The sequence below is a fragment of the Lepidochelys kempii genome, chromosome 2 (assembly GCF_965140265.1).
Source record: "Lepidochelys kempii isolate rLepKem1 chromosome 2, rLepKem1.hap2, whole genome shotgun sequence".
NCBI classification, from domain to species: domain Eukaryota; kingdom Metazoa; phylum Chordata; order Testudines; family Cheloniidae; genus Lepidochelys; species Lepidochelys kempii.
Genome location: NC_133257.1, coordinates 103,918,159 through 103,931,341, shown reverse-complemented (window position 1 = coordinate 103,931,341; position 13,183 = coordinate 103,918,159). Strand labels below are relative to the sequence as shown.

At 38.0% G+C, this 13,183-nt stretch overlaps 1 protein-coding gene across 2 annotated transcripts in view; it reads right to left on the bottom strand.

Moving 5' to 3' along the window:
• Nucleotides 1-7,147: 7,147 nt before the first annotated feature.
• SALL3 (spalt like transcription factor 3) overlaps nucleotides 7,148-13,183 on the bottom strand; it is a 24,277-nt gene continuing 18,241 nt past the window's right edge. For both annotated transcript variants that reach the window (XM_073331795.1, XM_073331796.1), the window contains exons 3-5: nucleotides 12,085-13,183; nucleotides 11,528-11,868; nucleotides 7,148-10,112 (exon numbers count right to left, since the gene is read on the bottom strand). The exon at nucleotides 12,085-13,183 is cut by the window's right edge and continues 1,832 nt beyond it. In XM_073331795.1, coding sequence (XP_073187896.1) covers nucleotides 9,681-10,112; nucleotides 11,528-11,868; nucleotides 12,085-13,183 — 1,872 coding nt within the window. In that variant the 3' untranslated portion in view covers nucleotides 7,148-9,680. The remainder of the gene's footprint in view (nucleotides 10,113-11,527; nucleotides 11,869-12,084) is intronic.

Sequence of the window (13,183 nt, the reverse complement as noted above, 5' to 3'; positions counted from 1 at the left end):
TCCCTGTTTAAATCTGTTCTCCCACTCTGGCAGCGAGAAAGGAATTGAACCTGCACCTCCCAAATCCTAGGTGATTGCTCCAACCACTGGGCTGAAAGTTATAAGGTGGGCAAACCTGCCTCCTATGGCTAGATTTTGAATGGGAGTCAATTAGGTAGCCATTCTCAGAGGCCACCTATTAGATCAGGCCCCATTTGTGACTAAGACATACAGAGACCTGTCCTCCCCTGGTTCGTGAATTGCTCTGTGACTTAGCCAGGAGATAGCTGCCCGATGCCTAGAGTGAGCAGCAGTGTGCGTGCCACAGTGTCTAAAGCTTAAGCACAGAGGGAAATTTTACAGCAGAAACTTAGGCACCAAATGAGTTTAGATGCCCACCAGGTTAGGTGGCAGTCAGATGAGGGTTGTGCGTGGCACTTCGGTGGTCCACAAAAGGACGTAGGCATCTAACTCTGGAGTTTAGGCACCTAAGTTGCTTTGTGGATCACACACTAAGTTCCTACTTCCAATGAGACTTAGGAGCATTTGAAAACAGGATTTAAGTCCCAAGTCACTGAGGCATTTTTAGAAAATTTTACCCAATTTGCCTAAAGCTTTGCAGGATCAGGCCCTAGGCTGTAACTGTATGATGCTATCATAGGTCTGGTGAGGTGAAAAAAACACCACTCAAATTTATTATTTCTGCTGTTCTTATTCTCATAAAACTCCTGTTGACTTCTGTGGGAAATACATACATGTGAGGTTGTCAGGTTAGGTCTATTAGCACACTCGCATGCAAGTTAGGAGTTCATTAGTCCTATATTATAATTTACTGTCAAATAGTTTTTTAAATATTGTGTTAGTGTCTTAAACTGTATTACATTTTCTATTGCCTTTGATTACAGTATCATGCCTATGTTTGTGCTTTGCATTCTTATTGTGCATTCAGGACTGACATCAGCTGCTTTTCATATGGTACTTGTCTCTTTGACTCTTCCTTAGCACTGTGAATATATATAGAACCAATTCCTTAACAGGACATATCCCTGTCTTTGATAATTTATTTCTGGTAAAAGAACCGTTTCCTCTATTTGTTATAGAGCATTAGTAGAAAAGGGGCCCAATCCATCAAGGCTTACTCCTGCAAGCCCTTTCTTGTGCAAGTAGTGCATTTATTCATCGTCCCCATTTGCTTGTTGCATGTGATAAGAAAAAAAAGCTTTTTGTTGGGTAACTTTAACTTGGAAATGTGATTTTGGGAAAACAGATACGTGGCCATATTTAAAAAAATATAAATGTGTGGAAGCTTCAAAATTAATCTGGAAATAAGTCACTCTGAAAAATCTGCCCGTTACCCTTGTTGTGAAAGCTCTAGGAAGAGAACTACTGGCATGGATAACAGACGTAGTGTAATGTGTAGTGCATTAATTTGCAAGTGTCTGAGGGTTGAATTCAGACTGGACAAATACTCCAAAATCTCTGCCTGTTAAGTCACAGTAATTCCGCCACCCTGGCACTTGTGGAGTGATACGTTACTCCACAAACAGTCCTATTGAAATCAATGGGAATACTCCTGGAGTAAGGCACTAGCTGCGAGTAAAGGTGGCAGAGCCTGACCCCGAGAATAAAAATGATTCCCAACAGGGCTACAAAAACAGATGTGTGTGCCATATAAACCTAAAACTGCATCTCTAAAATGAACCAATGAAGAGAATCTATCTGTATTGGCATGAAATGCAATCAACAAACGTAGTGTCTGAGAGCTAAAACACGGGAGTGATGTGCAGCTCCATTGCTTCAGATGGAGCCTGTGGAAAATGCTTCCTGGAGCTCTCTGATGTCTGTGGGAGTCCATAAACTGCCTCCACCCTTTTAAAGAGTACAACATAGTCTCTTCTGTGTCTGGCTACCAATTGCTGGGGGAGTTCACCCATGACTGCCTGACATGTAAAGGGGATCCACAGTCCTGCCTACTTCCTAGTCTTACACTTTTTGGACAATCTGCTTCCATGGGGAGCCACTTGGTAGCATCTTCTGTATGGCCCTGAGTACAGGGCTTGAAATCCTGGCTGGTTCATGTATAGACTTGTGCAATGGGGGACAGGAAAGAGACTCGTCCTTACTCCTTCCCCTGCCCCATTGCACAGTTATGTACAGGCTAGCCACAATCTATCCTTGGAATGCTGATTTTGAAACAGGGCTCTAGATCATGTAATACACTCACACAAATTTATATACACATAACCAGATTCTAACAGCCTTACTCACATGGAGTAGTACAGTTCTTTGTGAGTAGCTTCATTGATTTCATTTGGAATAACTGTAATTTGTAGTATTTTGTTACCCACAGTGAATAAGGATATCGAAATCTGGCCCTATAAGTAGTAGTAGCCATGGACTGTTGGGGACTGTTCTAACAGATGTCACTAGAAGGCTCAAAGGCACAAAATGTGCAGAAATTGCTTGAAGATTTAGAAATATTTTTGAAGGGTTTCTAAAATATTTTGGACCCAGTGATGGCCCAAGTCTGCCACCCTTTACTTATTTTTAAGAGAAATGCAATTGTTTTCAATAATTTGCTTGCAGAGTAAAGTACTATTCAGCATTAGGGTGGCAGAACCAAACCCTAACTGAAAGAATGAATAAATAAAAGAGAAGTTCTAACTGTTAAGCAATCTAGAAGAAACACTAATGTAAACCGATATAATAGACAATTGTCAGGTGAAAATTTAGACCTAAAATCTGTTTTACTTCAGAATTGTTATAATCTGTAAGGCCATGTTCTCTCCATTCTAGATAACTATTTATAACTGCCCACTATTCTCACTGAGAATTAAAAAAAATATATATTATGTAAGACATATTGGATATATTTATGGAAACCAACGAGAAATGCACCCAAATCTATTTGTGAGCATATCCATTTTTGTGCAGTCCTCCTCATATGTGCTCACACAAAACAGGTAACAGCATGCAAATACCAGCACAGGTGTTCAGTTACTCATTTTGCCTACACAGAAGCATACACCCACTAATTTATGAGTGTATTTATGGAAACCAGATGAAAAGCATTATTGTTACAAAACAAGTATCGGTTAACAGCTCTACTGACATAATCAGCAATGCTGTTCCACAAACAAGGAAGTAAGCAAAACAGAGACATGTTGGCTTGTACTCTATAAGAAACAGACAAGGGAAAATATCAGTATTTTCCAAAGAGCAAAGTTGGTATCAAGGAAAGTAATTTTCTAGATCCTAGAGACCAGATTTTGCCATCATTGCTCACATTGAGTAGTACCTTATTCCAGGATTAGTCCCCTGGGACAGACAAAAGTAGACAATACTCTATATGAGTAAGGGTGGTAGAATCCAGTCCTAGAAGGGTTTCTCAAACAAGACAAAAATTACTCAGAGAAGGACATGAAAGTAAAAGTATATGGAACTGGGCTAACACATTTAGTCAGTGGACAGTGAGAGAGAGACAGCATAATATACTGTATTGAATAAGGTTATTAACTTGTGTACTGCCTTATCTACTACAAAATTATTAAATATATCATGCCAATTTGGGAAGCAAATTGTTTTCTGTATTACATCCAAATGATTGCAAGCAATTGCATTTGGAATTATTTAATTAAATATTTACTTTAACATTTCTATTGTGCACAATGAGTGACTCATCTGATATAATAATCTGGTTCAACATAATTTAGATTATGACCTTTATGACTCAGTAAAAGCTTTTAACATTTTTGATTTAGGAACACCAGTGAACATAAATATAATGGTTTTGTAACAATACATCTTATCTCTTGTCATGATTCCCAGTTTGTCATCCTTTACTTAGGATTGACATTGACTGGTAATGGTTTTAGTTGCATCTGAAACTGATGAGACTTGAACAAAAGTATTCACACATTTTGGAATTAATTCTAAGCAAGTCAAGAAATTTTTTAAAAATGTATATATGCATTTACATGTCCATGTGGATTATATATTTGTGTGTGTATATATATTACATACACACTAACACACACACCCACACAACAGCAAAAGTACCATAGAGTACCACTGATAAAGACTTGATTCTTGAATATCCATAGAAACTTGCTGTGTCTTTTACCTTTTTTTTAAACTGGTAAGCAATGTAAGCTCAAAATAAATTGAAATGCCAGAAAAATCTCTGCCATAGTCTAAAACTGATAATCAGTTTAGAAAAAATAAATCATTAAGTGAAACCCACTAGAATTATGAAACAGATACTTAATAAAGGAATACATCTGTGGAAAAACGGTATTGCGTAGAATTTCATATAAATTCTAACTATATGCGTGTACAACACTACTTAGCATAATCCTGCTTGGGATCTTTAGGCCTACTAGAATGCAAATAAATAATGTATGTACTATAAGCTCTCTAAAATGAGCAATAATACTTAGCATTTTCCATCTTCAAGACTATGTACAAACAACCTAATCCTCACAACACCCCTGTGAGGTAGGTATATAAGTGTTATTATCCCCATTTTACAGAGGGGGAAATTCATTCCATCACTGGTTGCCTCTCCAAGGGAAGTTAGCACGAGCAATCTCCACCGAAGCTGAGGGCATTGAGCCCCTTGCAGAATCAGATACTAAGTTACTTGCCCATAGCCCTACAGCATGACATGCCAGAGCTAGGAGTAGAGCTTAGGGAGTTTCCAGCTGCCTAAATTGCCCCAAAGGATTGAGCCATGCAGCCTCAAGAAAAAAATAAAAGTACTGTACAGCAGTCCTACAATATGCTTTTTTCTTTTCATAAGGCTGCTGACACCTTTGGTATCTAAGAAAAAGGGACAGTATCTGACCATTAGCTAGATCCCCTTGTGTAGTAACATTATAGCAAGATTCTCACAAGATGCACTGTGTTCCAATGTAATAATCGCAAAGCTTTCATTTTCATGGTCCTATATTCAAAATCCAGTGAGTGACCCTCTCTCTTCAACTGAGTGAAAAAACATCAAATACTTATATGATCACAATCATGATCACGTTTTGTTAATATAAAATATGAATTAAGGTACACAGCCATCTTGTTTATGCCCAGAATTAGACCGCTTTTAAATTGGGATAATCTGGTAGAGTGCACTTTCTTTTTTCTTTTAGTTCAGCAATTCATTGCCCTGAAATTTTCTAAAAATATATATAGCTGTCATTTTGATAGGATCTAAAAAAAAAAAAAGAGCCTAATTCTGCTCTCTCTCACACCAGTGTAAATCAGGAGTAACTCCACTGAAGTCAATGGCATAGGTGCTGGAACTAGAGGTGCTGGGGGTGTGGCAGCCGCATCCCGTAGCTTTGAAGTGGCTTCCATCATATCCAGGGTTTACAGTTTGGTTCAATGGCTCTCAGCACCCCCACTATACAAATTGTTCCAGCACCTCTGGTCAGTGGGGATACACTGGTGCAAAACTGGTGTAGGTGAAGTCAGAATCAGGCCCTATGCCTGTTTCAACACCTGCAGCTACTCTAACTCAGCAAATAACTAAAAAATGCCATGCCTTCATATAAAGACCCTGAATGACAAGTTTGTTTCATGTACCCCTAGAGCTATGCACATACCTGATTTTATGACTGATGACTTTGCCATTCACTATGTTAGTGTTACACACAGATGTAAATAGCAGGCAACTCTTTTGACTTCTGCAGAATTAGAGAAAGAGGAAAAAAATAAAACCACAATATCCTCCAGATGACAGCGTACACGCAGAGAAACATATAAAAGGCAACCAAATTGGCTTCTGTAGCTTTAAAAGAAAAAACGTCTTTGCCAAGGAAGGACAAACTAGGTAGGGGAGTATCTTTTATATTTAGCTTTAGAGGGATAACATATACAAAAGAGATGTGTAAAAAAATACACGTAAAAGTAGTTAAAAGTGTCTTGATATGTTGCAAGTGTTAATGGTTTTTTAATGTAGGTGCAAATGAATGTTTCTAAAGGCTCGCTGGTATTCATTTTACATTTTTTGCCTTGTTTTTCAATACAAAATCCACAGGTAGCCTTTGATCTGTCCATCCTATTTCCATATGGCCCTATTTTAAAATATATATTGCACAGCAGACAAAAAGACAATGTCAGCTATATCTGAGTCTATTTTTTATTATACATTCTTTAACACCTTTCTAAAATATCTCTTTCTATGTTTAAAAATGAAATCACTAAGCCTCCTGATTTTGTCCTCTTTTATTTCAAAAACTGAAATTTCTTCCTTTATTTTTTGAACAGAGCTGTAGTTAACATAGCTTTTAGTTTTCTTCCTTGTTTGCACATCACGTCATCTGCTGCCAGCACAGCTCATGTGTTTTCAGAGTTTACTGATCACCAGAGGGAGCTCACACCTTATTTGTGTAGGTCCTATAAAATAGAGGATCTTCAGAACAAGATTTTTGGAAAGTGACTAGGGCATTTTGGTTTTGAAATGCAGTGGCACAGGCATCATCACCAGATCTAACAGTTGTAAACTTAGTCAAATGTGAGGTCTTAGTCCCTGGTTTAGCAATATATTTAAGTATGTGCTTAGCTTTAAGAATGGATGTAGTCTTATTGAAGTCAATGGACATTTCTTGTGCTTAAATGCTTTGTGAAATCAGGATCATAAAAATGCACAGAATTCAACATTCATCCTCAACTGGTTTGAATTAAGTGATGTGGGCTGTGACATAAATGAACAACTGTGTTTATTAGCTGAATTACTGCTAATAAATTTGTTCCCAAATCTTGTGATGCAATAGTTTGAGTAACAGGTAGCTTATTCAAGTGATCTAAATAGAATTTTTTAAAAAATGTAGCTAGTAACTGATAAGTGTTTTGAGGACAGTCATTTTGACACAGCAGTGCTTCCAAATGCTGCTTTTCCTTCTCCAACACAGCTCTTCTTTCCCTGTTTCAGCAATAAAATGGTTTTAGCAGTCTGCAATTTTTACTGTGGCTTTAATATTTCTGCACCTAGGGGTAATTAAGAGACATTCAAATACTGTTTGAAAATAAGGTGTTAACCTTATTCTGACTTGCAAGTGCGCCAATTAGAAGTCATTGACATCAATCTGCTGTGAGTAACCTTAGTCTCGTATCTGACTCTGGTATTAGAATAATCAAGGAACGCAATTCAGAAATAATATTACATCCTGCATTTTATTCAATTCCATATGACAAAAATAGTAACCTAGACTAAGACATCCATTTCAATCAGTAGATGTGTCAAGCCAACAAGATTTAATAATAAAAAATATTGGATCTAGGTAACAATTCCCAGCTGGTTCAGGGAGGCTCCTAGCCCTACATGGTATCGCAGTATAAAAATAGTGTCTCTCTTCACCATGCAGAGAGGAATGACCTAACCCTGAATACAAAATGGGGTCAGTCTTACTGTACCATCATCAACCATCTTATATACAACACTTTACATCTCTTTTTTAAGTTATACACATCCTTTAGGGAGAAGAGATAATACTACATGGTACCAAATACTAACAAAAAAGATCACACAAAAAATGACACAGATAAATAAAAACATTCAATTGCTGAAATACAGCAACATTAAGCCACCTCAGTTTTCTTTTTTTCCAATGCTTTGAAACATCCCCAAAGAATCCACATACTGTGATCAAAGATGTTATGTTATAGGGATGTTTTGTATATCTATCTATCTATCTCTATAATATATATATCACCACTGTAGAAAACAGAGCTGTATAGTTCATTGTTCATTTCCAACAGAAACAAACAGCTAATAAGTCTTCGAAACCATTTTCATTCAATTACATGATGGCAGAAATAGTCCATCCTCTTACAGTAATGGTTTTTGTTGTATAAGAAAGAGATTGTCCTATTTTTTCAGTCGCAACTGAGAAGACCTCACTATCTGATTCTTTCTTCGGGGCATAAAACTCCTTGGGCTGTTACCCAGCTACCCATAATATCCCTTGAACAATTTTGCTGGACAGAAGTTCATAGTGTCAGATTCCACCATACTTGTAATGCACAAAAATGAGGTAGTACACAAAACATTTACTGTTCAAGTTTTGATTAAGCCCCAGCCTCCCAGCTTAAGAGTGGAACCATTCCCTTTATTTACTTGGTGTAATTTAAACAATGTAATAAACATAAAATATTAGAATAATCAGAGTACATTGTGCTTTGTAGTAATCTGAGGAGATAATCAGCAAGAATTGGGAATCACTTCAGGGTATTTTAAAGTTGTGACTGATCATACAGCCAAACTCTTTATATTTTGTTCCCAGTTATGTTGTGCACAATACCAGTGCTATTAGGCAGTCAACGTCTTGCTTGTGGGTGTGTGAGAAAGAGACAGAACAGATTACAGTAAAATTAAACCTACACAATGTTCTCTTTAGTCTCTCCTAGGCTTGCATTGATATCACACTCCTAAAATGAATTTATCAAACTTCTGTTGGGGATGGCCACATTTTGGAATAGGCTTTGTAGAAACATTAAATGAGTAATTTCAATTTAGGAAATGGCAGGCCCCATTTTACTTAAGGATCCAACAGTTCATGGTGGCTTTTCTGTTTAACTAGCATAGGTCTCTCATATTGTTTGACCTGATGACAAAACAAGAAACTGAAACAGTTTTTTCCCCCAATTCTCCTTCAGTCAAAGTACTATTTATAAAATAGTTTACATCTTTGTTCAGTTTCAAATTATAGACAAACCTCCCTAATACAAAATACTAAAAGTGCAATAGTATAAATTAAGAGTTTGCAACCACATTATACAAACATTACCTTTTTATTGTACAGTTTTGATAACATGAAATATTTACTCACAACTGTTTATAATGTTGTGAATAATTTATGGTGATAAGGTTTGTCTGTAACTTGTTTTCCAATCATTGAGTTAAAGTCCACACTACATTTTTCATTTAATAGAACAACTGTCCACATAGCAGCTACAAATATTTAAATTAAAAAAAAAGAAAAAAAAAAGGTTTGTTACTGACGGGTACTTGCACATGAAAAGCATGCTATCTTTCCCATAAAACTTCACAATTTTGCCTGCATTGAAATAAACCACTTATTTATAGTAAACCAAAATTTGCTTTTAAAAAAAAATCACATAGCCAGATGTATTTTGCAGTACAAAAGCTTCATTTAAGGTTGGGCCAAGTATATTGTCTGTTACCCGCATAATCTTAACTTTATAAATACTACAGACAAGGATACTGTAATAATACACACAGCATTGGGGTACTAATCACTTACTTAAGATTAAGATTCCTAAAAACATAGTTCAAGTGTCTAACTAATTTGAATAAAACCAGCAAAAAAGTTTGACAGGAATGCCATAGTGAAGCCCCCTTTTCTCAGTTGATATTAATATTTTAAGAAGCAAAGTGGACGTAGTCTAGACTCTTTCTGTCCCTAATGCAGTTATCCAATGATTTTTTTGTTTTTGTTAACTTAAATTAAAAAAGTTTTAAAGTTCTCAATAACAGTCAAACTCACTGTTGAAAGAAGTACCATGCAGATCTTGCAAGACAACTTTTCAGCAGCCATAAAGTTACGTATTTCTGCTATGGGAAAATTTTAAAGGGAACCTATGTATTTAGGTCAGGAAACTAATCTTAACTTCAAAAACTGTACATGAAATAGAACAAATGTTGTGTTGAGTAGTGGTCCAACAGTTATTTGTACTCAATGCTTTTAATTTATGCCAATCTCTTTGTTATCCTCAATAAATCTTGTGAATGGACGACTGGCTCCAGTTTCAGAACTTGCTTTGTCCAGACCAACAATGGGAGGGCTGCTGCCAGTGCGAGCTTTGTCCATGCCACTGGTAATGTTACTTAAAGATGGAATGGCACTTCCACCTAAACTTACTGGGAGCTGGGGAATGCCTCCGTTCTGTATGACAGAAATCTCATTGTTCTTCATAGCAAGTCCATTAGTGATAGCTGCAGCATACTGGTTCCAAAAATTTGGGTCAACATTCATTGCTCGAGCTGCCAAATCCTTTTGGAACATTTCAGAAAACTTCAGAGCATCACCACCTAACAAAGCCATTGGGTTTTCCACGGATAGTCGACGACCACGTCTTGCAGGGGCATTATTCCACATATGAGTTCCCATGTGAACCTGTATCGAAAATAGAAATGGGAAACATCTACAAATTAGCACATTTCAATAAGCTAGTTGGTCTGAATATTCGGTATAGCAATTAAAATAAAACAAAGAGAAAAAAAGCCATCCTTAAATTCACATTTAATGAATTAGATTACAATTATTTTGCCAAGCAGTATTCTTAGGGACAATGGGAGTTGTAGTCCACATTAAAATTTTTAAAAAATATTCAGATAAGACATCAACCTATACATGTTTCTTTTCACTGAAAACAAATACAATGCTACAACAACAAAGAATACGAATCCTTCAGGTTAGACAATTTCAGATGCCAACTGGAAGTTCTGATATGCATAAAAACACAAGACCACCTTGAGAATTACTAGGCCTAGGGGCACTTAGAAGTCTGAAGCCCTCTTACCCCATCTAATTGTTATTTCCTCTGCCCTTGACCTTTTTGTGTCCTCCTGTCTTTCTCTCCTCTGGCCTCTTAATATTTCTCCAGACACTACTTCATTCATTCTTATTCTCTTTCCTCAAACATTCTATACATTAAAAAATATTTTTGGGCACTTACTAAGGCATGGCCCCTGATGCCTCTAACCTCCTGATGCTTACCTGAGTTGTGAGGACGAGAGATGGTGCTCCCGTGATACATCATTTTATGTCCCTGAGTACCAGCTTACCAACCTGCATAGTGACACATGCACTACATGCAGAGTGGAAACTGGACTGTGTAACAGAGGCATCCCAGTAAGCTCTGGGTAACTGGAGGAGCATTGCTTATAATCTTACTACACAACAACAAGAGGAGAGAAGGCAGAAGAGCTAGATCTTTAGAGCTAAAAGGTGCCCATAATGTTTTCTTAAATTATTTTCATATACGGGGAGGTCTTCTAGTTAGAAAGGGTTTAGGAATAATCTCTGCCTACCACCTTCCTCGGCAACCACGTACACCATTACATAGAATACAGGTTAAAATTGCTCAGTGACTGTCACAAGATTCTGTGTCATTCCTGCCTCTTTGCAGTGATTTGTGCTTTATTTCTTTCCACTTTTTTATATACCAAGCCTATTTCACACCAATGTTCCAAAAGGATGGCACACATGTAAAACACAGATACGTTTCATGAGACTCAGGTGTGCACCACCGCATGCCTTGTCACGTACGTGTATGCAAGCTCTTGGAGCTGACTTTAATGTACACAGCAATGCGCACCCACAAATCAGAGGGTAGGATCAAGCCCTGGTTCTTTAAACATGTTGGGAGCCTGAAACAGCACCATACAATAAATGTTTTCTTTATCTTCTCTTTCCTCCTGGCCTTGATGATAACAACAAACTGAGAGCTTGCTAAGTTCAGATGTAGTACATTTTTAAACCCCACATTCCTTACAGTTTTGTTTGAGATTTGAGAGGTTTCTTCTTACCTTAAGATTCCCTTTTGTGGTAAAAGCTCTACCACAGATTGTGCAACCAAATGGCTTTTCACCAGTATGGGTGCGTTCATGTATCTGTAGTGCACTTGCTGAGGAGAAGGTCTTCCCACACGATTGACAGTTGTGTTGCTTGGGAGTCCGACGTGGCGGGGGTGCCAGCATAGGAGTGATGCCAGGACTCATCACTGTCTGTGGTGCAGCAGGAACCTGGATTCCAGCTGGAAGCGAGGGAACCTCACCCAGTGAGATCGGCTTGCTGTGACCATTCACTTCCATTTTGATCATGGTAGGCGCAGTGCTGGTGACCAGGCTAGGAGTACTTTGGCTGGGACCTAGAGTAAAGTTGGGTTCAAATAACTGAGAAGGCAGCTCTTTTAATTTGTGCGTCAGTAAGTGCTGTTTTAAATTACCCATAGTGGAACACCCACGATTGCAGACTGTACAAATAAATGGACGTTCTTTAGTATGGCTGCGGTAGTGAATTTCCAATGCACTCTTACAAGCAAAAGGCTTGCCACAGATATTACAAACAGTACTTTTAAACTTACCACGTTCTCTGTTCAGGAACAGCAGACTAAAAGGAGCCTCCTCTTTGATGACAGGTCTTCCCAGGTTGGTGGATGTCAGATCTAAAGCACCTCCATTTTCAGTAGCAGGTGGTGGACTATCAGGTTTTTCTGTCTTTAATTGTATTTCCTGTGGTTCTCCCTGGTTGCTCAGACCTGGGGACTTTGATCTAAAACTTTCACTATTGCTGTTTACAGGAGACAAAGCTTGTATGGAGGAAGAAGATTCTGACATTGCAGGGCTGCCTGCACTCTGGCTTTCGAGATCACCAACAGCTGATGAGGAATCATTGCTCAAATGGTCACTTTCACCTGATCCATTTTCTATGGATTTTAAACTGGTCAGCTGCTGACAGTTCATGACAGAATCAATCATTTTCATTTGATTCTCCAGAGCAGCAATACTGGAAATTACAGAAGGCGGTGAGGGAGGACAAGACCCGGAGTAAGATATAAGTGGTTTGGATGAGTCACTTGCTGTGTCCTTTAATTCTGGGTCCTCTTCCATAGAATTTTCATCAATGTCATCATCGTAGTTGCTCAGTGTTTCAATATTCTTTTCATCATAGGAAAGCTCTGAGTCCATTGCATCTTGGAAGCCCTCTGGTAATGGTGTGTTTGGAATTTGTCCACCCATATGCATACGAATATGTTGCTGGAGAACAACAGCATTTGTAAATTTCTTCTGACAAATGGGACATGAATGTTGTACTCTTAGTGGTGGCTTGGCTCGATGAACTCCAAAATGTGTTTTTAGATTGCCTTTTGTAGTAAAGGCACGTCCACAAATTTTGCATTTAAATGGTCTTTCTCCCGTATGTGTTCTGTAATGCATCTTGAGAGCACTCTGACAACTAAGCACACGGTGACAAATGACACATTGATTTGGATCTGTCATCTTCTTATCAATGTTTTCTACTAGCTGTTGTAGTTTTGAGGTTTCTGATGTTTGCATAGAGTCTAGTAGACCACCAAATGGAAACTTTGCCTTGAACTGGTCAGACATTGCTGGAAGCACGGGGTTTGGGAGGCTTGTTGAAATGCTGCTATCTGTAACAGCAGTAGGAATTGAAGATGTGGA